Consider the following 25,062-nt stretch of genomic DNA (forward strand, 5'->3'; position numbering starts at 1 on the left):
GCTGTGAGTTCCAGGACAGCCTGGTCTACAGAGTGAGTCTAGGACAGTCAAGGCTACACAGAGAAACCCTGTCTCGAAAAAAACCAAAATAAAATAAAATAAAATAAAATAAAATAAAATAAAATATAGCACAGGAGAATTCAAAGACAAACCACAGAATGGGGGAACTGGCAAATCATGTAACCCAGACAGGACTCTTAAAATAGCACTGCAAATTCCCTGGTCTGGTTCTGTAATGGTCAGGACGGTTGAAACATCAACTTCAGCAGGACCACACATGTGCCCTGACCCAGTCTCCCGACATCTGGTTTTCAAATGCTGGTGACAAAGCAGGTAAGAGGAAGTAACAACAGAAACACACCCAAACACTGAGAAAACAACTGCTTGCATAGACTCTGAGGCGCAGCGCTGACACTGGAGGGATGCTGCAGCTGTGTGTTGTGATGGTGGGCGACACCTTAGCCTCCGGAGCTAAGTATGTGCTGAGACCACAAGCACTAGATGCTGCCAGCAGCATCCAGACAGTGTTAGATAGGACCTCACGGTGGAGCCACCAAGATGCTAAAGCCCATCACTGGTGTCCAAACCCCAACAGATCCCAATCACCACACAAAACAAATGTCTCATAAACAGCAATTTCCACATGGAACATCACTTTGCAGCAAAAAGGAACACACGCCACATCTGACATGTTAAGGCTTTGTTTCCAAAATGTGACTCTGTGGGGTTCTACCATACATGTGGGAGGAAACACGGCTTGAGCAGGGCTGCCTGGCCTGGGCGCTGCCATCACAGCATGGTCACTGCAGGCCTCTTGCCTGCCCAGGTGTCCTCGCTCTACCTGCAGATCCATACATTGCAGTACTGCCATCCAATTACAGCCACCAGCCGTGTTGCAGCACCAGGAGCCATCCCTGATACCTCTCAGCGAGCAGGTACCTCACCACACCCCCGCTACCCTCCCAGACACCTCCCAGGGACCCTGCTGAGTTCTAACGTCCTAGAGAAGCTCTCCCAGTCACCATGGTTTAGCCAACCTGGATAGTAAATATCACTGCTTGAAAGATCACTGCATGGGGTTTCTGTTCGACTGGAACAGAACAGTACACATGCGGCTAACGCCGAAACAGAAGGCTCTGCTCTATGCAGAACACTGCGCTCCTGTGGCTAGGAAACCAGTCAGTGCAGCCCTACTGTGTGTGACTTTAGGATCTAGTAAGAAAGAACTCAAACGTGGTGAAGCCATGTTCCTTCCACAGCCAGGTATACAATGGCACCCGATGACCGCCTTGGCCCACACAGTAGATCAGTGCCTGGACTTGTGGGAGGCAGGTGCAGAGATGGGGCCCTGCAATCAGGGCATCACCTGAGAGACAAGAGACGTGCGTTCCCAAGTACGTGGCATGAACTAGACACATACCAGCTTATTAACCCCAAGATACATGTCTGCCTCTTCCCTGCCCCCAACATTGTGCATTTCTGACATCTGGCTGTGGCTCATCCGCCATGGTAACTTGAATTTTGAGACAGCTGCTCTGGGCTACTGAGGACTTGTGGTGTCATCCCACTGGTGTCACACCAGCTTGCTTTCTTTCTTCTTTGTTTTTTTTCGAGACAGGGTTTCTCTGTGTAACAGCTCTGACTGTCCTGGAACTCACAGAGATTCGCCTGCCTCTGCCTGTGAGTGCTGGGATTAAAGGCGTGTGCTACCATGCCCAGCTAACACCAGCTTTCTTAAAACAGCAGCTGCTATCACAGCATCAGCACCGAAAGACATAGAGCAGAGTCAGGGTCCCAAGTCTCTCAGCTCAATCCTGTTTGAAGCCAAGCCCAAACCTCTCCTGAGGCACCTCAAACAGGTTCACCATGTCCAAGGCCATAGACACAAATGTCCATCAGTCCTACCTGTGCCCTTGAGAATATGGGCTACTGTCTGGCCTCAGTGCACACCCCAGCTGTGGTGTCACAATGGGCAGCCACCTCAAGAAGCAAACACACAAGGAAGTACTGTGATTCCTGTATCACCTCTGGCATCTCCCATCCTCCTGTTCTTAGTCACCACCGCGGTCCTGTATCCATCTAGATCTGCTTTTGTGATTCCACAAGTGAGGACATGATGTTAGCCTCCAGTACCACTCACCTTCCCCCAAATGACAGACTGCACTTCTCCCTTTTAGAGATTTGGTCTTATCATGTAGCCTGGACTGCCTTGGAGTGCATGCATGCGGCTGCTAACTCAGGCTCCTGAGTGACATGTTCAGTGTGCCCCCTTAAAAGGCTGAATGGGTGCTAGGCTGTGGTGGCACACTCCTTTAATCCCAGCACTCGGGAGGCAGAGGCAGGCGGATCTCTGAGTTCGAGGCCAGCCTGGTCTACAAAGCGAGTCTAGGACAGCCAAGGCTACACAGAGAGACCCTGTCTCAAAAAAAAAAAAAAAAAAAAAAAAAGGCTGAATGGCCCTCGGTATTCCACTGTGCATAATCCACGCCATATTCTCTACTGAGCTATGCACTGCGGCTGATGCTGTTCACCAGCTGTTGTGAACAGTGCGGCGGTGAACATGGGCACACAGTCTCTGTCACATCACTACCTCTAGTCCGTTCCCTCCCTTTCTGAGAACCCTCTGCACTATTTCCCATGACTAAAAATGCACTGACTTACGTCCCCACAGTGAGCACAGGTCCCTCCTCCGCTTGCTCACCGCTGCATGCTTGTCTTTTTGATACTGCCATCCTAACAGAGGCAAGGGCCATTTATTTTGCTTTCATTTGCATTTCCTTGACAACATTAGCCATTTTGTGAGAAGTGTCTGGTCTCTCACTCTTCCAATGGGGTTGCTTATTTCCCTGTCAGGGAGTGGAGCTCCTTCTAGGCCGAAGATTTTACTTCTTACCAGATGCATGGTTTACAAGCGTTCCCTCCCTCCCATTCTGCGACCATCTCTTCACTTCTTTCACAGTTCTACATTAACCTGATCCCAGCAACCAAGTTTGGCTTTTGTCCGCTGTTTCTGGAGTTTTATCCAGACATCTCTGCCTAAAACACTGTTGCCGGGCATTCTGTCTTCCAGTACATCAAAGTTTACGTTGCTACATTTAAGAATCTTTGACTTGGAATTAGTTCTTCTATACAGTCAGGTTTTGCTGGATTTTTGTCTTTGAGTTAGTATCTCAGTAAGTGACCCAGACTTGCCTTGAACTCACTACACAGGCTCAGGCTGGCCTCAAACTCACACCCAAGCCTCACAAGTGGTGTAGCACCACCCCACCTCTGATCTTGTTTTTGTACATGTGAGCATTTATTAACTATTATTATTTATTGATGAGGTGGTCTTCTTCCTTATATGTCCTCTAGGAACTTTTTTAAAAAGTTGAACCAGCTGGCTACCAGCTGATGTCTCTGCTCTGCTGCGCTGGTCTACGTGTACATCTCTTCTTTGTGGGAATACCGTGGTTCTGGCACATTTTGAAGGCAGGCAGTTTGAAACTCACAGCTTTATTCTTTTTTGCTAAAGACTGCATTGGTTATTTGGGATAATTTGTAGATCTATTCAAATATTAGAATAATTTCTACTCCTGTGAAGATGTCATTGGTATTTTGATAAGGGCTGCATTAATTGTGCAAAACATTTTGGGTACTCCTTTAAGTATGTGCTTGAATATGTATTTTTATTTTATATGTATGTTTGTCTACATGTATGTATTTGCATGAATGTTTGTCTGCATGCATGTATGTGTACCACATGTTTGGAGTATTCTCATGGCCAAGAGGGGGTGTGGATTCCCCCGGAACTGGAGTTACAGATGGTTGTGGGCTGTCACATGGGTGCTGGGAACCAAACCCTGGTCTCTGCAAGAGCACCAGATGTTCTTAAGAGCTGGGCCATCTCTCCAGCCCTGCTCGTTTCCACATATCGGTGTTTCACAGTTTCTGATGTAGAAACTCTTTTCCTCCCTGGTTAAGTTTATTCCTAAGTAGTTTATTTTATTACGTGAATGGGTATATATGGGGAATCCGCCAAAGAATACCTTGCAGGGGTCAATTCTTTCCTTCTACCATTCTTGGGGATTGAACTCAGGTCATCTGGCTTGGCAGCAAGTGTTTTTATCTACTGAACCATCTCTCTGGTGCTAGTTTATAATTTTTAAAAAAGACATTATATTGGCATTAGTTTCTAGACTTTTTTCTAGACAGCTCACTATTAGTGTATGGAAATGCTGACTGTGCACCCTCCAACTTTCCTTTCTTTAAAACTGATAGTGTTTTGGGTTTGTGTTTATATAATTTCATGTCACCTGTAAACAGAGTAATTTTATTTTCTTCTTTTCAGATGTGGTAACTCTTGTTTTGGTTGGTTTTGCTTTTTGAAACAGGGTCTGTGTATCCTGGAACTCACTTTGTAGACCAGGCTGGCCTGGAAGTCAGAGATCCACCTGTCTCTACCTCCCAAGTGCTAGGATTAAAGGTGTGTGCCAACGCTACCCGGCCATCCACCTGTCCCTGCCTCCCAGGTGCTGGAATTAAAGGCCTGTGCCAACGCTACCCGGCCATCCACCTGCCTCTGCCTCCCAGGTGTTGGGATTAAAGGCGTGCGCCAACGCTACCTGGCCAGATGTGGTAACTTTTATTTCTTGCACCTGATGCTTGAGCCAAATCTTTTAGTACCGTGTTGAACAGTAAGAGTAGCAACAACAAGAAAATGGTTTTTCTTGACTTGTTTTACACTGTGAAGGAAGAAAAGCCTTTAACATTGGCTCATTCAGGGTGATGCTGGCTGTGGTTTGTCATATATGGCCTTTATATTGAGGCAAGTGCTTTCCTACCTAAGTTGCTCAGAATTTGTCATCAGGGGCTGCTGAATGTCATTACATGTTTTTTTTTTTCTGTATCCACTGAAATTATGTAAACATAGGAAATATAGAGAGAAGAGTAGATAAGTGGCTGCCTGGTGCCCAGTGCCCAGTGAGAGGACAGTGGGGTGGGAACACAGTGAGTACTAACAGCCACTGTTTCCAGAGTGATGGGCGTGTTCTAAAGGGGACAAGTCCACAGCTCTGGGAAAACACCAAGAAGCCCCCTGGGCAGAACACTCACAGGGTGAACTGTGCATGAATCACACCTCAACAAAGTACTTTAAAACCAAGGCCCAGTCGGTCATAAACTACACAATGTGTTTTCCTGGGGCCGTGACGGGGAAGCCCTGAGCTCCTGAGAGAGAGAGACAGGTTCCCAGGGAGTGCGCAGAGCTAGAGGCTACTCAGGACTGCACCAGAGGAGCAAGCTGAGAAAACAGGAGAAAAGCCGGGGTGGGGTGCTCCCTGAGTGCCCCAAATTTCCAAGCGCCTCTTCAAAGGGCATGTGGGAGGGCAGGCTGGCCCAATGTGCAGGAAAAAGGTACTTAGTGGGGGCTAGAGATGCTCAACAGTTAAGAACGCTCACTGCTGCTCACGGAGGACCTGGGTTAGATTTTCAACAACAACATATTGGTTCACAACTATCTGTGACTCCAGTTCCAGGGGATCCAAAGTCCTCTTCTGGCCTCCACAGGTACCCTATGCACTTGGTGCAAACATACACTCAGACACAATACTCAAACGTTGGGGTGGGGGGTTGCACTGAGAAGCCAAGCTGCCTGCAAGCCAAGCTGGTTGCAAACCACCTGCTTTTTGGTTTGAAGATTCCTCCCTTGGGATCAGCTGCCTCCTAACTGGCCCCGGATGCAACACACACATCTCATAAGTGGACACATGCCTGGCAAGGGTCATCCCCACCTGAATTGAGAGCTATTAGGTAAAGGACACCAAGTGTCTGACCCCTCCATGTGGGGCACGTGCAGCAGATGACACATCAGGACAGATGGCAGAGATAAGGGGTAGGGAAAGGAAGTGGAAAGGTGAGGCCAGGGTGCTGGTGGCCACAGGGAGAGCAGGCAACTGCAGAGCACGCTTCTGACCAGAGTGACGGCTTGCATGTGAAAACTGATGAGGTAATTGATTTTCTTAGAGAGGCAAGTTTGCTCCAGCCGTAGCTGCCCCAGCCCAGCCTTATGGCTGCTGCATCCTCAGCGAGAGAAGCGGTTCTGTGTAAAGGCCCTGCTTACAGGGTGGTATTATCCACAGCTGTGCAGCCATTTATCTGTTGATAGACCCCTATTGTCGCTGGTTGGTGTTTGGCTCTCATGTAAGTGAGCAATTTGAGAAAATAAAAAATAAATAAATAAAGAGACAATGCCTGATGCACTCCCAGGGCTTGCAGCAGAGCCAGCTGGAGAGCTGAGGCACATGAAATATGCATCACAGCCAACAAAGCAGGCTTAGTGCACGGAGGGGCATCACCTCTTCTCCAGAGAGCACGGGCTGGAGAGCCCCGTGAGCCTCTGCTTGGAGGAACCTGTGCAGGTGGAATAGCTTTAGAGGAAGCCCTGAACACAGGAGGAAGGGACAGGCACTGGTCTTCCAAGCCTCCCTGCCTGCCCACGCTGCAAGACTCGGGAAGCCAGGATACAGGGAACCTGAACACAGGGGGAAGGGACAGGCACTGGTCTTCCAAGCCTCCCTGCGGGCCCACGCTGCAAGACTCAGGAAGCCAGGATACAGGGAAGCAGATATGTGCAGCACTGGCTGACATGCACAGTGCTAAGAGCCGTGGGCTCTGGGGCTAAGTAGGCTCCAAGACAGGCGAGGAGACAAAGGGTTTCACATGCAAGGACTATGCTTGGAAGCCCCTGCGATGCAGTAAGTGTTCTTACTTAGCTCCTGTACCAGTTCCCTTCTGAAGGACCCGGAAGCTCATTCCTCTCACCTTAGATGGGACTGTGCACATGGCCACCGTCTAAAGAAAGCCTCAACTCACAGCTCTGATTTGTCACGTTTCATACCACCTTTTTGATCCAGGAGCACTCCCACCCTCTTCTCCCGTTCTCCCAGAGTCCTCCTGAGATTATAAAAGTTGTCAGGCTGATGGGCAACTTTTAACTCAGAGAGTCGGACTTTGTCAAAGGCCACATGCTGGCACTTGCTTATAGGAACAGCATCCCATCTTTAGACTGTGCTCAGAGTCTGGCACAGACCAGCATGCTCATGAGGGTTCATGCCAGCAGGGGCTCGTGTGTTATCACGGCAGCCATAGCTGCTTCAGCAAGATGGAACGCAGGCTCAGGTCAGACGCTATCCAGGGCCAGAGGGGCCATCAGCATTTTGTGAAGGCAACACCCAGCTGAGACTACACATCCTGTTTCTGTGGACAGACGCTTGCCCCAGCCTGTGTACAAAGGTAGAAAGTCCCTTCTATGTGCACTGCCAACATACATGTACCTGTGAAGCTGGCATTCTCAGGCTACTGCAGCAGCCCCAGAGGGCAGTGGGCACTATCCACCACTAACTACAAGTGGGGCTTTTATTAACAGGGAAACCCAACGTTTAAAGTCATGGTCTGGAAGCCTCACAGTTAAATGTTTTGAAACTTACAAGCATGAGAAAACAAAGTGTCTACGAACTCAGCTCAAAACGCTAACAGTATCTGTGTACTGTACACTATACACAGAGGCACACATACGTGCAGGCTGACAGACAGGCACACAGAAAGACACACAGATTCACTTGCACCACAGTTACCATCTAGGAAACCAGTCCCCCTGATCATGGGCTAGGATGTCAAAGGCAGGTAGCCATGAGCAAGGTGATAATGGACTCAGAATTGACAACACTGGGGCCGTGCAGGATGCCCCATGGCAGGTGGGCTGTGGCCTTGGAAGAACCCAGACGATCTAGCCTAGGTAGGAAGGTGGCATCTCAACAAGGCACCCTCCTGTCCCCATCTGCACATCTCTTTTTGTGGGCACTTTGCATTCACTGATAGATACCACAGGTGTGGCACCTTGCTTCTTGCTTCAGGTACGAGAGCCTGGTGGCCAGCTGCCAGCAAAGCCTTACGAACTTTCTTTTTATGACAACCAGAAGCAAACCTGACCCAGACTGGATCTGAAGCAAGGGAGAAGCGACACACAACACCACATCCAGGTTAAAGTTGGCAACAGTAGCCCCTGAGTTAGTTCTGCCTGGCCATGCCCAAGGGCAGCTCTGGGCACTGGAGTGCAGCTGGGGTAGAGTACTGAGGGCAAGACTGGCCAGTGCCCTTTGCTATGGGACTGCTGGAGTGGGGAGGAGACTCCTCTTTGCTCAGGCAGCATCCACTTTCTTGCCATCTTAGACTCTCAATCTGGGGACAAGTTTCTGGCTGGGGATCTCTAGGAAGTGAGCATCCATCAGACTCCAGAGCAGCCGCTGTAAATCTTAGCCCATGCTAACCTACCCCGGCATGCGCCCTCTTACCACTCAGGTTCTGTCTGAGCCACCCCCATGCCTGGAGCCCAGGGTGAAATGACCTGAGCTAGCTGCCGACTATTCCATTTTAAGTGTTTCAGGAAAGAGCTCTCTACAGACAGGATCAGCTGAGGAGGCATGGGCCACGGCAGTCAGGTGAGCAGCAGCTGCTGTGCTAAGCGACATCTCCACTTCAGACAGCTGTCCTGCCTCAACCCCACCCCATTGACTCTGCCATTTCGAAGAGCAGGTATTCCTGAGGCCCACTATCTAAGGACACCTGAGTAAGAAGAGCCTCTGTGGTGAAGCTGTCAGCCCTCCACATGCCCTCCCTGGCAGAACCCATCAATGCACGAGGTCTGGGGACTGGTCAAGCCTGGGAGAAGCAGATGGCCCAAATGTGCACTGTTTTCTGAGCTGTGGGGTGGGGTAGGCAGGACAAAGGCCCAAAAGCCAGGAAAAGTTAGGTAATTATGGACACTTCAACATGTAGGGTGGCAGAGGCAGGCCCAGCTAAGGGGGTCTTGGGCTAGCTTGATGAGGCCTGTGGCAGGGGAGGTAGATGTCCACTCGGGTTGGGGGATGAGGGTGGTCTTCAGAGAAGGTCCCAGAAGGAAGAGACTAGAGAAAAAGAGCTTAACAAGGCACTGAGGCAGCTCCAGGGCAGGCAAGAGGCACGGAGACCCCACCCACAGGGGAAGGGCTGAGAAGTGGCATCACTGTCTTTTCACAGACTTAAGCTCAGAGCTGCCATTTTCCCTTTGGTGGAGGCTAAAGGGCAGCAAAGGCAGGCCCAGGGAGACCTGAGCAGCCACCTCTGGAGGGGACCCAGGGACCGCTGGGCAGCCTGCAGCAGGACTCCAGCACTAACTCAGGGGAGGCAGAGAGACTGCTTGACCATTCACTCCTCTTTCTCAGGGTCTGAGCATCATAGCGCCCACCCACTCTCAGGGAGAACCACTTCCCTTATTGCTCATGAACCCTAAACTTCTCTATGGCTGATGTTCTTTTCTTTTGTTTTTTGTTTCTCTGTGTAGCCTTGGCTGTCCTTGAAATCACAGAGATCCCCCTGCCTCTGCCTCCCCCAGTGCTTGGATTCCAGGTGTGTACCACTGCATGTGGCAACTTTTTTCCTTCCCCAAGATAGGGAGATAGGGTTTCTCTCTGTAGCCCTGGCTGTCCTGGAACTCGCTCTGTAGACCAGGCTGGCCTCGAACTTAGAGAGAGCCACCTGCCTCTGCCTCCTGAGTGCTGGGATTAATGGCATGTGCCACCACACCCAGCATCTTTTTTGTTTTTGTTTTATGTAAGCTGGCATTTTGTTTGCATATATGTCTGTGTGAGGGTGTCAGATCCCCTGGAACTGGAGTTACAGACATTTGTGAGCTGCCATATTGGTGCAGGGAATTGAACCTGGAACCTCTGGAAGAGCAGCCAGTGCTCTTAGCAGCTGAGCCTGTCTCTCCAGCCCTCCAGGTCTTAGTTCTTAAAACCCTCAATGAAAGAATACACCCTCTACTCCACCCCCCACCCCCACCCCTACAGGCTCACTTGCCAAGAGTTACATGTAAAGCTGAGCACCACTTCCCTACAGCTGAAGCAGCTACCTGAGCACCCTGGGCTCCAGATGGCGCCAGCACCTGGCAGCTCTACATTCCCACAGGCCTAGTCTGTGAGGACTGCTGCTGGCCCAGGCTTCTCTTCAGTAAAACCATGTGACCCCTCCATGTGTCTTCCAACATCCCTACTGCCCAAGGCTGCCCCCAGCATGGTGGGGGAAGAAACCTCCCAAAGATGGCCTCACCTTAGTCCCCCGCTCATTCCCCTCAGCATGGATGGTGTAGGAGGCATCCTTGTGCAGGTTTTCTGAGACAATGCGTACTTCCACTCCCGGCAGTGGGGTCCCCACAGAACCTGTAGAAAGACGGGAAAGAAGGTAGGTCCAGAGAACTGCACTCTTGGGCTATGCTTCCCTGTGTATCTGACACACTGGGATCACTGTGAGAAGACCAATGTGCTCTGTGACCACAAGGACAGACATGACGTGGGGACAGTGGCCAGCCAACAGCCTGCCAAGCCTCACTGATGTGGTGATGGTGGTAGCTGCTGGTCGTGTGGCCTTGCCACTGCCATGCGGGTTCTTCACTACTGCCTGGTCAAGGAGAGCTGGCCGCCCAGCTGGCTGACCCAGGGGAAGTATTATCTGAGGAAACAGACATGTGCAGGACCACGGGTGTGCCCCAGCAAGGGCTGATGTGGAAATGTGTGTGGCTCACACTGGTTTGCTCTGTACACTGGGCTGCACCAAACCTCTGGAATTACACTTCCTCCTGCCTGCAAAGGTGAGACAGAACCCAGCTGATAGGGATGTGTCCATAAAGTCCCCACGCTTCTGTGTTGAAGTATCACTCTGCTGCCGACTTGGGGTCCAAGCCTTGGTGCCAACATAAGAACAGCAGGAAGAGGGTAGAGAGCAGAAAGGCCCACACCCAGGCACGAGGCCAATGTCCAAACACACTTTTCTCCGAAGAATTCACATTATAGCTTCAGGCCTTTATTTTAACCATTGCAGTTAAAGGGAGTCTGTGACAGGACATGTATCCCAATGGTGACTCAGTGGATTCTCCACACACACTCCGTGTCTCGGGCTCAGGCTCCTGAGGAGGCCTGTCTGCAGTGCCCCTGTTCTACATGAGGCATGACAGCAGGGCAGCTGCCCTAGGGTGTTGGCTCCAGGTGTGTGGATGCCATAGCCTCACCACTAGTCAGAGGTGAGTCACCCATCCCAGTCAGACAGTGAAGCAGCATCCTTCCTGCTTTGTCTTTTGGGTTCTACGACTAAAAATCAGGGTGACCGGGCTGGCATGGTGGTGCACGCCTTTAATCCCAGCACTTGGGAAGCAGAGGCAGGCAGATCTCTGTGAATTCAAGGCCAACCTGGTCTACAAAAAGAGACCAGAACAGCCAAGGCTACACAGAGAAACCCTGTCTCAAAAAACACAATCAGGGTGCCCAGGTGTGGCTTAATCAATCATGTGCAAGTGCACAGCTCAGTGCAGTGAGGACCCATGAAACTGCTGCCCCTGCCTCTCCAGGTTCAAAGCCTCCTCATCACCTGGGAGCTCGCCATCACAGTGGAAACTTCCCTTCTGCTGCCACCCAGGGGTCGGCTTTGTTTCTGGCTTCCTGTCCTAGATGCTGCATATAGACGAGACCACTCAACTGCAGTCTTGAAGTGTCTTATCGGGTCATCTGCTGGGGGCTAGGGCTGCAGACCCGGGATGTGTACAATGCCAGGGTGGGCTCATCTGCTCTTTCTCTCGTCATCGCACAGAGCCCCCTTTCAGCCGCTACGTGCTTACACCTTCACACGCCTTCCAGACGCCCCGAGAGCCACCCTCCTCCACCGTCTCATGACGTCCCTTTTCAGTGCTGAGGGAGCTCCTGTCTCCTAGACCACCAACCAGCTCCTATGGCTCCTCCTAGCCTTCATGTCTGCTGAGATCTAGCTGACAGGACAAGGGTTGGTTACCAGAAATCTGACTGTTAAGACAAACTTCCAGCAACAGTGCTGGCCTGGCCTGCTTCTCAGTGAGAGGCTGTCTAGGGATCTAGCCCCCTCATGACCACCGGTTCTGTTTCCAGCGCCCCCCGCCGTGTGTGTGTGTGTGTGTGTGTGTGTGTGTGTGTGTGTGTGTGTGTGTGTGTACGCACGCACGCACGTGTGTAAAGGCATCAAAGGTATAAGGAAGAACGGGAACAAAGTGCAGAGGCCGTGTGTGGAGGAAGAAGGCAAGGAGCAAGTGCCTCATTCCAGCCACAGGGCTGTAGCTGCTATCAGGAGGAGGCTGGTGCAGGACTGGAAGGTGGCTAGCCCACGGGTGACCATCAAGTGACCCTTCACCCTCTAAGATGGGTCAGACTCATAAAACTCCACAGGTATGCTCTCAGCAGAGCAGACATGCTAATTTTGCCAGGGACCTCCATCAACACCCTGTAGATATCAATAGGCATGCCACTTTCCCTCAGTTCTCACATCTGCTGGATCCCTGGTCTAGAGGCCTTAGGAGTCCTGGGCTCCAAGCTGCACAGGAGTGAGGGACAGTCTGGGAGCTGCCTTCAGGTCTCAGGGTAAAAGCAGAACTCCTTGAGCGGGGCTGAACCTGGCCTGGCCCAGAGCCAGCACAGGTGAGCAGGGTGCTGTGTCCCTAATCCCCACACACCCACACAGGGCATCTGAGCACCACAGAGGCTTCAGGAAACATCTAAGGTCAGCACCTTGGGGACAGGGCCCCTCCTAGGCCAGAGCAGATGGCAGCAGTCATGTTCCCAACAGCTGGCCATTCTTGAGAACGGTGTCGGCTCTCCCTAGACAATGAATGGCCTTTGGCCTCCACCTGTGAGGGGGTGAGGATACACAGCATCTCTGCACACCTGGTCCTAAAAGTGAAGCCAGTGACAAGGTCCCAGAGCCCTGTCATGCTGGAGCTATGCCCTGGAGCTCTGAGTGGCTCTGATAGCAGCCCCAACCACAGTCTAATTAGACCCAGCGAGAGCACAGATTATTTGTAACCTTTCACAGCCACTGGAGAAGACCAGAGGAGTGACAGGCTTGCACATGGCTGGGCTCTTCTTCGGGGATGACCACAGAAATAAGGCCCCAAGGCCACCACCACCAGAGATAGCTGCTGGGAGCCCTGATGTGGAGGAAGCAAGAGCTGGGGCACACGGTCAGATCCTTTGGCTTAGAAGCCAGGGCTGAGCCCAGGCAACGGTAAGGAGGCTGCTGCTGGCTTTTTCAAGCCAGAGAGTTGACTGCACTGGGCTGCTGGGGCTGACCCAACAGCCCTGGGCCACAATCATTGTACCTGATCCTATTCTAGAGAAGACCAGGTGTCCCCAGCACCCCACACTCCATCTAATGGGCCCAAGTGGAAGATAACAGGCAGCAATTCAGAACTCTACTCAGTCAACAGGAGGCCAGCAAAGGCAGGGGCTGTCAGGACTTTCGGTGTTCCTGTCTCACATCTTAATACTTTTAGGGTGAGATAGTTCCTACATACCTCATATGGATGGTCCCCCATGGCCGTATGTAAATCATCCTTATAGCTTAGTAAGAATGGTTCCAAATAGTTCACACAAGTGGCCCATAATCTCATGAGAATGGACCCCATTGCCTCAAGCAAATAGTCCTCAAAGCCCTGTGGACACAGTCCTATGGCCTGGTGTGCATCATCTTCATGGCTGTGATGGTGTAAAGCGGTCTAACACCAGGGGCCATGTGAAGTGATGCATGAAAATTCGTGCTGTGTGATTTTTTTTCACATGCACTCTACTCAGTCACAGAAGCTACACTCGATGGTGCTCCCATAGAAAGAGGTGCCGGCGCCTCCTGCTTCCAGCCCTTTTTACTCAGGGGGGTCTGTCTTGCGGTTGCTCTAGTTTGTAGCTGGACTTGGCACTCTTGGACTGAAAAACCACTGTTCCCACCAGTTCCTCATTCTGAAGACTGTGGGAGCTCAGCGGAGGCCCGCCTCCTACTGGGGCCATCACACTACAGGAAGGACACAGGAGGGAAGGGAGGAGGGCCGAGATGCTCCTCTAGTCTGGGATCTACCTTCCATTTTATTTCTGCCAGGCAGCTATGTGGGAAAGATTAAGCTTTGTCACAGGTAGAAGCAGTCTCGGCGGGCTTTACCCTTGGGGCACCCCATGAATACCTTGTGATAGACTTAGTGGAGCCGTCCTGGGCCTGGAATTTAGGAAGCAGACCTGGGAACCCCACCTGGGCTATTGTTTTCCTAATTGACCCTCAACGGGAGAAGGAGACCGCCCTTTCCATGTGACTGAGGGAGGTGGGGGGAAGAGAAAACAACAAGTTCAGCCCAGGGGAGAGCGCGTGGGGAGCAGCAGCCAAGCCGGACCAGCATGCGGGCCAGAGAGACACCTAAGGACCCGTCCCGTGGAAAGGATACCAGAAGGTTCACTCTTTTGCACCTTTAACCTTTTTTCCTTCTTGTGTAAGCTAGTTGGGTTGTATAATAAAGTTTAATTGTTAAGAAACAGAGCCAACACAGCTATGGCCATGGTGGAAAGATCTGCTGTGGACAAGTGATGGCCACTGCAAGTGTGAGGCAGGCTGGCTGCAGACATGGTGCTGTGGACACGTGACGGCCGCTGCAGGCGTGAGGCAGGCTGACCGAATGGTCAGGGTGCTGACCGTGCTAGGCAGGGTTTAACACTCACATAATTCCTACTGACGAGCTGCCTTTTCACAAGCCCAGTCCTGCACTGAGCCAGCTCCCACAGACCATGTCTGGGTACCCTGCCACCTGTTCTCCCCACTTCCGCCTCTTGCCTAGCACAGCCATGCCTGCTTCAGCCCTGGGCCTCTGCCATTTCCTGCCTAGCCAGAGTCCTCTGCCCAGTCCCCAACCTTCCCTCAAACACTGGGGCACAGCATCACCCTGATCCACACAGAAGGGAAAGGAAGGAGAGCCAGGATGCCTTTGAGAAGGGCGGTGCCGGAAGCACCTGGCTTCAGGACTCATGAGGGTGGACACAGAACACGAAAAATGCCCGGACAGTACCAGTCACATGTAGCAGTTCAAACAAACAAACAAACAAACAAACTTCTAAGCCCATGCCCGTGTATATGTGTGTACTGTGTGACAGGTCCACGCTCACACAGAAGACCTGTACACCATCCCAGCGCAGGACAAGGGGAGCTGATGTGGGGGATGACTGCCAGGTCCCAGTATGGGCAGATCTACATTTTGTCACTGAGATGAGGGGCACGAACGGCACTTGTGAACACACACTGACACAAGAACACAGCACAGAAAAGCCAACACCCAGGATGAGAACTCAGGACTGCCACTACTGCCTGCGGGTGGGGGAGGCATGGCAGCCGAGGGGACTGTGGCCTGAGAGTTGGGCTCTCCCTAAGGGCATATGCTACTCTTGAACTTGGGGTCCTGTTCTTTCCCAAATGGTCCAGCGAGGAGGGAATGAAGCACCCTACTGCCCTCTCTCCACCACCACTCGGGAGAAAAGGGACAGGGAAAAGGATGGCTGGCACCTTGAGAAGGTGCTCATGGCTCTGTAGTCTGCTGCAGAGGGCAGTGTCCTCCATGTCCCCCTTATCTAAGTACAAGTGGACAAGGAGTCACACACAGGGCACTGGGCGGGAAGCAGCTGTGGGGCAGCTGGTACCTGGCAGGCGAGCCTCCTTCAGGGGGTTGGACAGGGCCATGCCAATCTCCGTCATGCCATAGCGCTCCAGCAGTGTGTGGCCCGTGGCGCTCTTCCACTTCTCCAGCAGTGGGACAGGCAGGGCAGCCGAGCCTGACACCATCAACCTAGGCAGCACAACCACAGGGCTTAGCTCTGATGGGGCAGCTCACATGCAGACTTCCCATGAGTGCACACAACATTTCCTTCATCTCTGTCTTACACTTACAATTAAAAGCAAGTTGGAGGTAAAACAGGCTTTTTTCTTTTCTTTCTTTCTTCTTTTTTTCTTTTTCTTTTCTTTCTTTTTTTTGGGGGGGGGAGGGTCAGGGGATGTTCAAGACAGGGTTTCTCTGTGCAGCCCTGGCTGTCCTGGAATTCACTATATAGACCAGGCTGACCTTGAATTCATGAGATCTGTCTGCCTCTGCCTGATTTCCTCAGTGTCGTTATGGAAAGGGAGCATAGGACTGGCAAGCAGAGCAAACACCGTGCTCTCCTATTTGTCTGGGCTCACCCAGAGGATTCCTGGGGACACAAGGCGCTGCTTCCTATGTTCTTCCTGACCCAGATGTGGGGCACACACAGGAGCTGCACCCACACACATCATGCTTGGAGGAGTGTGTGTGCGTGCATGCGTGTGTGTAGCCTTGACTGTCCTGAACTTGCTTTGTAGACCAGGCTAGCCTTGAACTCACAGAGATCCGCCTACCTTTCCTTCCCTGAGTGCTAGGATTTATAGGCATGTACTCATGCTTGGAGTTTTAAATCAAAAGTTGTCCCTGAAATTCTGTCAGCCAGCTTTAGTTCCCTTCCCATGTGCCAACGTCCCTGTCCCCCTGGCAGCAGAAAAGTGCCCTAGCCGTATCTGCTGGAAATGTGGATCTGGCCCATGTGTGCTGATCAAGTAAGCCACACTATGATTATTCCTAGCTAGCAAATCACATTTCAAGAGAAAGTTGGGAAGAAACGATGCCCATAAGCTCACAGGAGAGAGATGGGCAAACTTTCTGCCACTGAACGGCCCGTAGGCCTCAGCCCATGGCTGTGCGGATAGGTGCCTGTCCAGAGTTGGGGGAGGAGGCAGGAGGGCAGTCAGCAGCAGGTACAGAGTGAGGGGAGGCCTCAGAGAGCCAAGCCAGAGGGGAGCAGTAAGAGGCTGGCTCAGTCCTCAGCCTTCCACAGGCAGAGAAGCAGACAGAGATGTGGAAGACAGAGGTCTGGGGGGTAGACAGCCACGTGGGTGTGGGCGACAGAGAGAGAGATTCCCGGCAGAGACAGAACACAGATGTACACAGAGGCTACCAGATGCCCAGAGCTATCATTTACAGCGGAGAGCTGATCAGACACTAAGAATGAGTTATGCTGCTGACCGCCAAGCCTCATGGAGGGACTATGGGCTCTTTCCACTCACCTAATTTTTTCTTTACAAACTGCACGCACGAAATCCTGCACGTGAGGCTGTGTGAAATGCTTGTCATGGTAATCCAGCAGTTTGCTGTAGATAGTGGGCACTGCCATAAATACGTTAATCCGCGGAGCTTCAGAACTCAGGAACTTTTCCCAAACCTACAGGAGACAGGAGGCAGCAGCCAGCAGTTAGAAGATAGCACAGCTGCCAGCCACGTGCTGCCTCCTGCCTCCATTCCAGCCTCTCCTCCTGACGGACGCCTTTTCCTGGGTCAGATGAATGTGGCCATTAGAGGCTCCAGCTCGGAGGGCTCCTGTGCCTCTGCCTCTGAGACAGTCCCATGAGACATTTGTGTCTGGCCTGAGAGAAGAAACAAGCCAGAAGCAACCTCAGCCTCAACTGCAACCACACAGGGACCATGGGGCAGCCTCAGGAATCTGGATGGTGCTTAGTGCAGGAACGAGGTAGGTCTGTTAGCTTACCTGAAAGCTTCATGTGAGCACTGCAACTTCCCATAATAAGCTACAGTATAAAACATTTAAATTTTCCCCAGTTAGGTTTTTGTTTCAATATATCACCTTTAAGGAAAGCTCATGTTCATTTAGTGACTCTGAGACTCCAGATGCCACGTAAGCAAACTCCACATTGATGTGGTCCTGACCCCTGACTCCTGGTGCCACAGCTTACACACACACACACACACACACACACACACACACACACACACACACACACACACTGCATGGCAGATATCACTGGCCAGGCACTGGAGAAAAGTAAACGGAGATGACACCTTAGCCTGTGCAGGGCCACCTGCCACTTAGATGTAATCGTGAGCCTTCACCTTAGCTGCCAGCCGAGGTAACACACACCTCTGGGAGAACAGGGCCACACAACATCCTAACTAGAGTGCAGAAGGCCACGAGAGAAGCCATACAGGCAGAGCGTGGATGGCCAGGGCACGAGGGCCTTCAGCAGTGCGGGGGGAGGGGCGGGGGTCCAGATGTAAATGGTGGGAATGTGGCGCAAGGGCTGCCAAAGCCCAGGAAGAGCCACAGAAAACCAGCCGCCACAACAGGGAGGAATCCGGTGGACTTGGCAATAGGCTACACACAGTGCAGATGAGAGGACCAAAGAATCCAGGGTGGGATGGGGTGGGGTGGGGTGGGGTGGGGTAGGGTGGGCAGATGATGTAAGCTCAAATGCAGATGGGGAGGAAAAGAAAACCATGAACAGTGTAAGGCATGCAGGACAGGACTGAAGCGTGTCAAGTTGTCAAAGCAGGCAAGGCAGCGGCACAGGCTGGCTCATGGATTCAAAGTTCCAGACTGTCAAAGAGGCAGTTCCTCATGCAAGCCTCAAACTCCCAACAAGCGTCACCTACAGACACTGGCAAAGGTCCCAAGACACAGAATGAAGCTGGAAAGAACAAAGGTGCAGGACCTGCTCCTTCCGGTTCCCAGGGTGGAAGTGACCAAGTGTCAGCCTGCTCTCCTTCAGCGTCCTTGACCTACAGCTCTGTTGATGCTGCCTACACAGGAGATGCCACACAGCTCAGTGGTGCCGGCCCCACTGCCATCTCCCCTTCCCAAGGCCAACAGTGCATCCTTGCTCCCTGTCTTCTGGGATCTCCAGAGGACCCAGAGAAGCTGTGGCAGAGGACAGGCTGCTGCCTATGTGCTGCTCCGAGGCTTTGGCTGTCCTGGAACTCGCTCTGTAGACCAGGATGGTCTCAAATTCAGAGATCCGCCCGCCTCTGCCTCCCAAGTGCTGGGATTAAAGGCGTGTGCCACCACTGCCTGGCAGATGTGTGCTGTTTCGACCCTCCGGCCCGTGGTCATAGTCACAGGTCACACAGAAACTCACTGGCCTGCCAGGAACCTTCGATCCTAGCTTACCTGCTGAGCACTGAACTCAGGCAGCATCACACAGGTGGCTCCTACCCAGAGTGGGCAGAGCAGCTTGTTGACCACGCCGTGGACGTGGTGCAGAGGGAGCACATGAAGGACCACATCGTTCTTCGTCCATGCCCATGCGTGAACCAGCCCCGTCACCTGTGGGGGACAGCACTGCCTAAGAGCAGGGATGGGAGGTACCGGCACCGCACTGGTACCCGAGTGCCCTCGGCACCCTGAGAAAGAGAAGGAAGGATAAAGATGGCTCTTGGCTCTTTCCTTTCAGGTCCTCCTGAAGTGGGAGCACCTGAGCTCTCCCATGGCCAGGTGAAGGGGACAGACATGTACTTGTTAGAAAGCCTGAGGAACAGGCTCCACAAACACTGTGGAAGGAAGAGATGGGGATTTGCCACTGCTGCCCACACTGTGGTTCCCTGCAAAGGACAGACTGCAGCAGAGGTCAAGTTTGAATGTGGAGCAGCCTAGGGCAGCTGTCTACCTGTGCTGAGCTGGTCCTGGCACCACGGTCACCCTCTCAGCTGTAACAGGAGTCAGAAAGCAGGTTTCCAGGCATGTCCTCAGCTCTCACTGAGAAGCCATATGCACAAGGCTCCTTCGTGTTTTCTGGACCATGGAGATGAGAATATTGGCTCCAGCAGGCCACCGTAGCTCAGTGTCTCCTCCAGGAGTAATGCTGCACATAGCCCAATCACACCTGTGTGCCTGCCTCACCTGCCACGCGCCAAGGAACCTAGGGGACTCACGCCTACCTTCCTCTGTGTGTTGGTTTTCATTCCACTGTACAGGAGACTTCACTGTACGCGCACATACTTCTGAGAGAGTGAGCAGAGTGAGTCACACATAGAGGGAGGGACTGATGGGCTTCCAAGGTGGTTCTGGGGGTGACACAGTACTAAGGTAGTGCACAAGGCAGTGGTCCACATAGAGGTCGCCCCTGATTCTAGGGTGCCCTTATAAACCCCAACCTTAGGTCCTAACCACAAGACCTGCCTATGCGACGATACAGTCTTGGAGGTCACTCAGGGATCCCCTGAGACCCCTCTTCTGCGTGCCTCACCATCATGTACTGCTACCCTTTGTCACCAAGCACTTCAGAATTTGCAGGGTAGTGACAGCTGTGAATGGCCCTGTAGAAAAGCAGGCCGCTCCTGGTAAGCATCTCAGGGCCCCACCCAGTGATGACCGTAATGAGAGAGAGAAGACAGAGGCCTGCAGAGCACGCCCATCACTCACCACAGCTGCTAGGCTACGGTGGGTGCTCAGTGCACCCTTGGGCCTCCCTGTGGTCCCGCTGGTGTAGAAGATCATAGCACCTCGGTCAGGCCACTCCCGCTCTTGAACCGGCTGCTCTATGGGCTGCTCTGCTGCTCCATGGTAGATGGCAGGCGTGAGAGGCAGAAGAGGGACTCCCAGCCTCTGGGCCAGGGGACTTAGCCGCTCCAAGTGCTCCTGGCCAACCACGACCACAGAGCTCTGGGAATCTTGGATGAAATACTCTAGCTGGGCCTCAGGGTGCTTCCAGTAAAGTGGGACGGCGACACCACCGCTCATCCAGGAGGCCCACTGTGCTACAACATAGGAGACGTCATTGGAACACAGGAAGGACACCCTCTCTTCCTGGAGGTCTCCAACCTTACAACCACGAAGCCTGCAGATCTCCTGGGCCAGACAAAGGCTGCGGTCATAAAGCTCCCTGTAGGTGTGACGGCCATGTCTGTCAATAAGGGCAATCCTGTCCCCAAAGGCCAAGGCACGGATGAACACTGGGGCGATTCCATCTGTGCGAGCCTCTGGGGCCGTATGCAGGAGGCTATGTCCTCTGAGTCTTCTGGGAACCAGCTGACTGGAGGCCAAGGACCAGGTGAGACGCCTGAAGGGTAGTGTCAAGTGGGGTGGCATCACATCAACAAATCACTGGCTGGGCTGGGGAGGACAAGAGTGCAGTGTGTGAGTGTTTGCCTGGCCCACCCAAGCCTTGTCCATAACATGTTTTAAAATACACTCTCCAAACACCCCAAAAAGCTATGCAAACTCCTAACATAGCATCCCCTAAACAGAAAGGCTAACACTCTCAATAGCACAACATCTTTAGCAAGTGTCTAGTATCAAAGCTTTTTATTTTTTGTTTGTTTTATTTTTATTTTGTTTATTTTTGTTTGGCTTTTTGAGAAAGGGTTTCTCTTGTAGTCCTGGCTGTCCTGGACTCACTTTGCAGACCAGGCTGGCCTTGAACTCACACACAGCCCCTGCCTCTGCCTCCCAACTGCTGGGATTAAAGGCGTGCGCCACCATGCCTAGCTTATTTAGATTCTTTAAAGATTTCAAAAACACGCAAAAATCCCAAATAATTTTAAGGTAGGAAAATCAAATAAAGTATACTTAAGGTAAATCTTGAATAACAGATTTTGGACTTCTGAGCCTTGTCACTAGTCAGTAGAATCAGGCATTGCAGGAACTCAAAAGTCACCCTTGCTGCTCTCGGGTCCCACGTGAGACTCAGCCGGCTCAGGGAGGACACAGAGCTGCTTCCGTCCAGCGTATCCCAAAGGGTAGGTATTCAAGAACTGCAGCCCAGCAGGGCCTTAGGAAGGGAAGGCCACAGGGCTGGCAGCATCAGGCTGTTCCCCCCCACCATAGGTTGAACGAGAACTCTTTAAGCTGTCTTCCCAAACACAACTACTGAACTGTAAGTGAAATAAGCAGCAGAAGAGCAGGGGAGAGGGCTGGAGGGAGGACACTGCTCAGCTGCATGGGGACGCTCCACCATGCATCACCTCTGGGGACCCTGCAGTCCATTCCAGAGCTACACAGAGGGGACATCACACTTGCGCAGTGACTCTGCATAGGCACCTAGCAGGTCCAGAGCCCACCCAATATTCTGGATCTGTTTCCCAAACCTTGCTAGCAACATCCCTTCCTCTGATTTGTTTGCTTGTTTGTTTGTTTTTGGTTTTTGGCCTCAAACTCAGAGATCCACCTGCCTCTGCCTCCCTGAGCGCTGGGATTACAGTTGTGAGCCGCTGTGCCAGCTTTTCCCCAGGTCTTATACTCTCATGTCACATGCCCTTCCACGGCGTGCCTGGCCAGGAGAAGTCATGTGGCCTCCGCCACACTTATCCTGCAATCATTTGTGGCTTTCATTAAAGCAGCCTCCCCAACCACAGGTGTGAGCCAAGAGGCCACACTTGTTTTGGCAGCACCACTGAGCTGGAGGGAGTGGCCAGTGCAGAGGTTACGGTAGGCTGAAGGTACTGCAACCTGCTCTTACGGAGACACTAATAGCGGGATGTGAGCCATCACAATAGAAGCCAATAAAGATGCCTGCTGAAGGGAACGTTGCCACCATCCCAGGCCATGAGTCTAAAAAAGCAGCTTTAAGACAGTCTCAGTGTGTAACCTTGGCTGTCCTGGAACTCTCTCTGTAGACCAGGCTGGCCTTGAATTCAGAGCTCTGCCTGCCTCCGATCCGATTCATCTACCTCTACTTCCCAAATGCTGAAATTAAAAGCATGCGTCACCACCACACCAGGACAGCTTTGTTCTCTTAGATACAAACTATTTGCAATACTTAATTATCTAACAAAACAAATACTGAATGAAGCTGAGTGTGGTGGTACATGCCTTTAATCTCAGCACTCAGGGAGGCAGAGGCAGATGGATTGCTGTGAGTTCAAGGCCAGCCTGGTCTACAAAGCATCCAGGATAGCCAAGGCTACACAGAGAAACCCTGTCTTGAAAACCCAAAAAGATAACAACAAACAAACAAACAAAAACCAAGAACAAACAAATACTACATCAGTCAACGCTCCTAGAACTACATGTTGTTCTATGCTAAAGCTCTGTGAGTATGGCTTTGTTTGCTTGCCTCCTTGTTGGGGCTGGCTTCTTTCTCCTCTAGCCAGGTGCTTCGGTCAAGACAGCAGGAAAATTCCACCTCGCTTCGCTGTGCAGATGTTTAGCTCGTGGCTGCTCGCAGCTCTATGCACACTGGCTCTGCACATTCAGCTGTCAAACACTCGGGCTCCTGGAGACCACACAGGGTCTAGATGAGGCAGTGAGGGTTCCACAACTGCTCTCAGCTCTGCTCCACAGGGCTCAGGGCTCCTGGTCTGCCCACACCCTGAGTTTCTATTTCTATAAAGAAACTGACAAATGCAAAGAAAGAGCAGCGCTAGGCAAGAGAAACCAGGAGACTGAGAGGCACGTGGGCTTCCAGAAGTCGGGAGGCATAAAGTAAGTCAGATGCTTTTATTTCATTCCACCAAATTCCTCTCTATTTGTTTTAAGTCCGAGATGCCAAAAGCAAGAGAAACTCAAAGACATGCTGTGTGGTATTTCTGAGTTATAGACATGTGACCGGATAGATTCCCGTGGGTTGGAGCGTAAGATGTCTCAAGACTGTTCCAGAGAAGAGTGGATGAATAGGCAGACAAGACGTCTGACATCCACAACGGAACAGAAAACTCACACAAGGCCTGCTGTGAGAGACCCCAGGGAGGGAAGGGCTGAATCCTGTATGGACAGCTGTATTTGTGCTGGCGTGGCACTGTTGGGCCACCTTCAATTCTTGTAAGTTCTACCACGTCCCCTCTGAGACACTGCCTTGCTCTCCCATATATGGAAATGGGACCAGTCTAGGCCTCCAAAGCCTCTTTGCTCTCCCTGCATGAGCCTGCCCCAAGCACTTAGACCTATGTTAGTGCTGAGCTAACTTCCAGCTCATCCAACCAGAGCCAAAACTACATGCTAAAACAGCATTCACAAAAAAAAAAAAAAAAAAAAAAAAGATATTGAAACCTATATCCACTCTAGATAATCAGCTACCATTTAAAGAAGACATCTGGGAGCTGGGGCTTACTGGTAAACATCTGCCTAGGATGCAGAAAGCCCTTGTTTGCCATCACCACCTAAAATGAGCATAGTGGAGGCAGGGGGACCAGAAGTTCAAGGTGACTCTTGGCTAAACAGTAAGTTTAGAGCCAGCTTGGATATATGAGACCTTGCCCCTAAGTTTAAAAGATAAAGCCATCTAGAAAGGTATGTTTACACCCATCTCAAGTCCAAGGTCAGCAGGGACACCTGCCTTGAGAACACTCAGGAGCATTCACGTTTTAAAAGTGCCACTCTCGCGGGACAGCCCTCAGCGCACCTGGGCTGCTACAGAAGCACCTGGAGCCTCCCACAGGTCTTAGCGGTTGGCCACAAACAGATCCCCTCCCAGGGTGAGAATCAACATACTTCTCTTTTAAAGAGAAATACCCGGACCCGCTGCCCGGTCCAGCAGCCCTTCCTTGCAAGCACACTAGGGTCCTCCCCCACCGCTATAGTCGGCTTTCAGCACCAATCTGCCCTTCGGAACCAGGCCCGTGGCAACCTGCACCCCACACGGGGTTCGGCGCAAACAAATCGAAGGGAGGGGCTTCATAGGACTTCAGCGCCAGAAGAAATGCAAGAGTTTATCTCACAGCAAAAGTTTCTCGCGCCCGATGACAGCCGCCTGCGCACCAGTTCCCACACCCCGCTGACAAGCTCCAGCTCACCTCAACACCCCCCTTTCTCTGCTACGCGCTCGCCTGGGGTCAGACGGGGGTCGCCGGGGGCAGGGCCCGGGAGTGAAAGGTCCGCCAGGTGTGTGAATTGGGCCGGAATGAGTCCTACATCTAAAAATGTCCGCAGGCGAAAAGTGTCCGTCGATCTAATCTGTCCCCGGAGTGCACAGCCCGGATAATGGGTTCCGGAGTAGAGAGTTCCTGCTTATTCACATACCATCCCTGGTCTCCTAAGTCCTGATGCAGGACTGCCAGAGAGCAGCCTTTAGGTGCTTGACAGCTGTTGCCAGACCTCTGGATCCATTATCCTGATAGAACAAGTACTGTGAGTTGCTTGTATTGGGTCTGTTTTAGTAACTTTTGTTGTTGTTGTCGAGAGAGGGTCTCCTGTAGCCCAAGCTGGCTTTGAACTCACACTGTAGCCAAGGGCTCTCTCTATTGAGTGATGACTAATGACAAGCTTGCCTCACCACTCTCGGGCTCCCAGGCTTGCAGCGTGGGACTCTCTGTGTTAAACACACCAGGTCATTGTGTGAGAATCCCTTTTCACAGGAACTCAGGAACGGTGACAGGGTCTTTTCTTGTTTTGTTTTTTGTTTGTTTGTTTTGTTGTTGTGTTTTGAGAAAAGGTC

At 51.9% G+C, this 25,062-nt stretch overlaps 1 protein-coding gene across 2 annotated transcripts in view; it reads right to left on the reverse strand.

Annotated features, from left to right (window-relative positions):
- The window catches only part of ACSF3 (acyl-CoA synthetase family member 3), a 41,063-nt gene extending 16,510 nt beyond the window's left edge, over positions 1-24,553 (reverse strand). Inside the window, exons 1-7 of one of the 2 annotated variants that reach the window (XM_084757881.1) lie at positions 24,422-24,552; positions 22,747-22,905; positions 20,115-20,804; positions 18,864-19,019; positions 16,969-17,123; positions 15,537-15,682; positions 10,126-10,235 (exon numbers count right to left, since the gene is read on the reverse strand). In XM_084757881.1, coding sequence (XP_084614007.1) covers positions 10,126-10,235; positions 15,537-15,682; positions 16,969-17,123; positions 18,864-19,019; positions 20,115-20,780 — 1,233 coding nt within the window. In that variant the 5' untranslated portion in view covers positions 20,781-20,804; positions 22,747-22,905; positions 24,422-24,552. Of the gene's footprint in view, positions 1-10,125; positions 10,236-15,536; positions 15,683-16,968; positions 17,124-18,863; positions 19,020-20,114; positions 20,805-22,746; positions 22,906-24,421 lie in introns of both variants that reach the window. The other variant, XM_084757880.1, reaches the window with a different exon arrangement.
- Between the last annotated feature and the right edge of the window lie 509 nt (positions 24,554-25,062).

Source organism: Acomys minous (genome assembly GCF_964271855.1).
Source record: "Acomys minous genome assembly, chromosome: 14".
NCBI classification, from domain to species: domain Eukaryota; kingdom Metazoa; phylum Chordata; class Mammalia; order Rodentia; family Muridae; genus Acomys; species Acomys minous.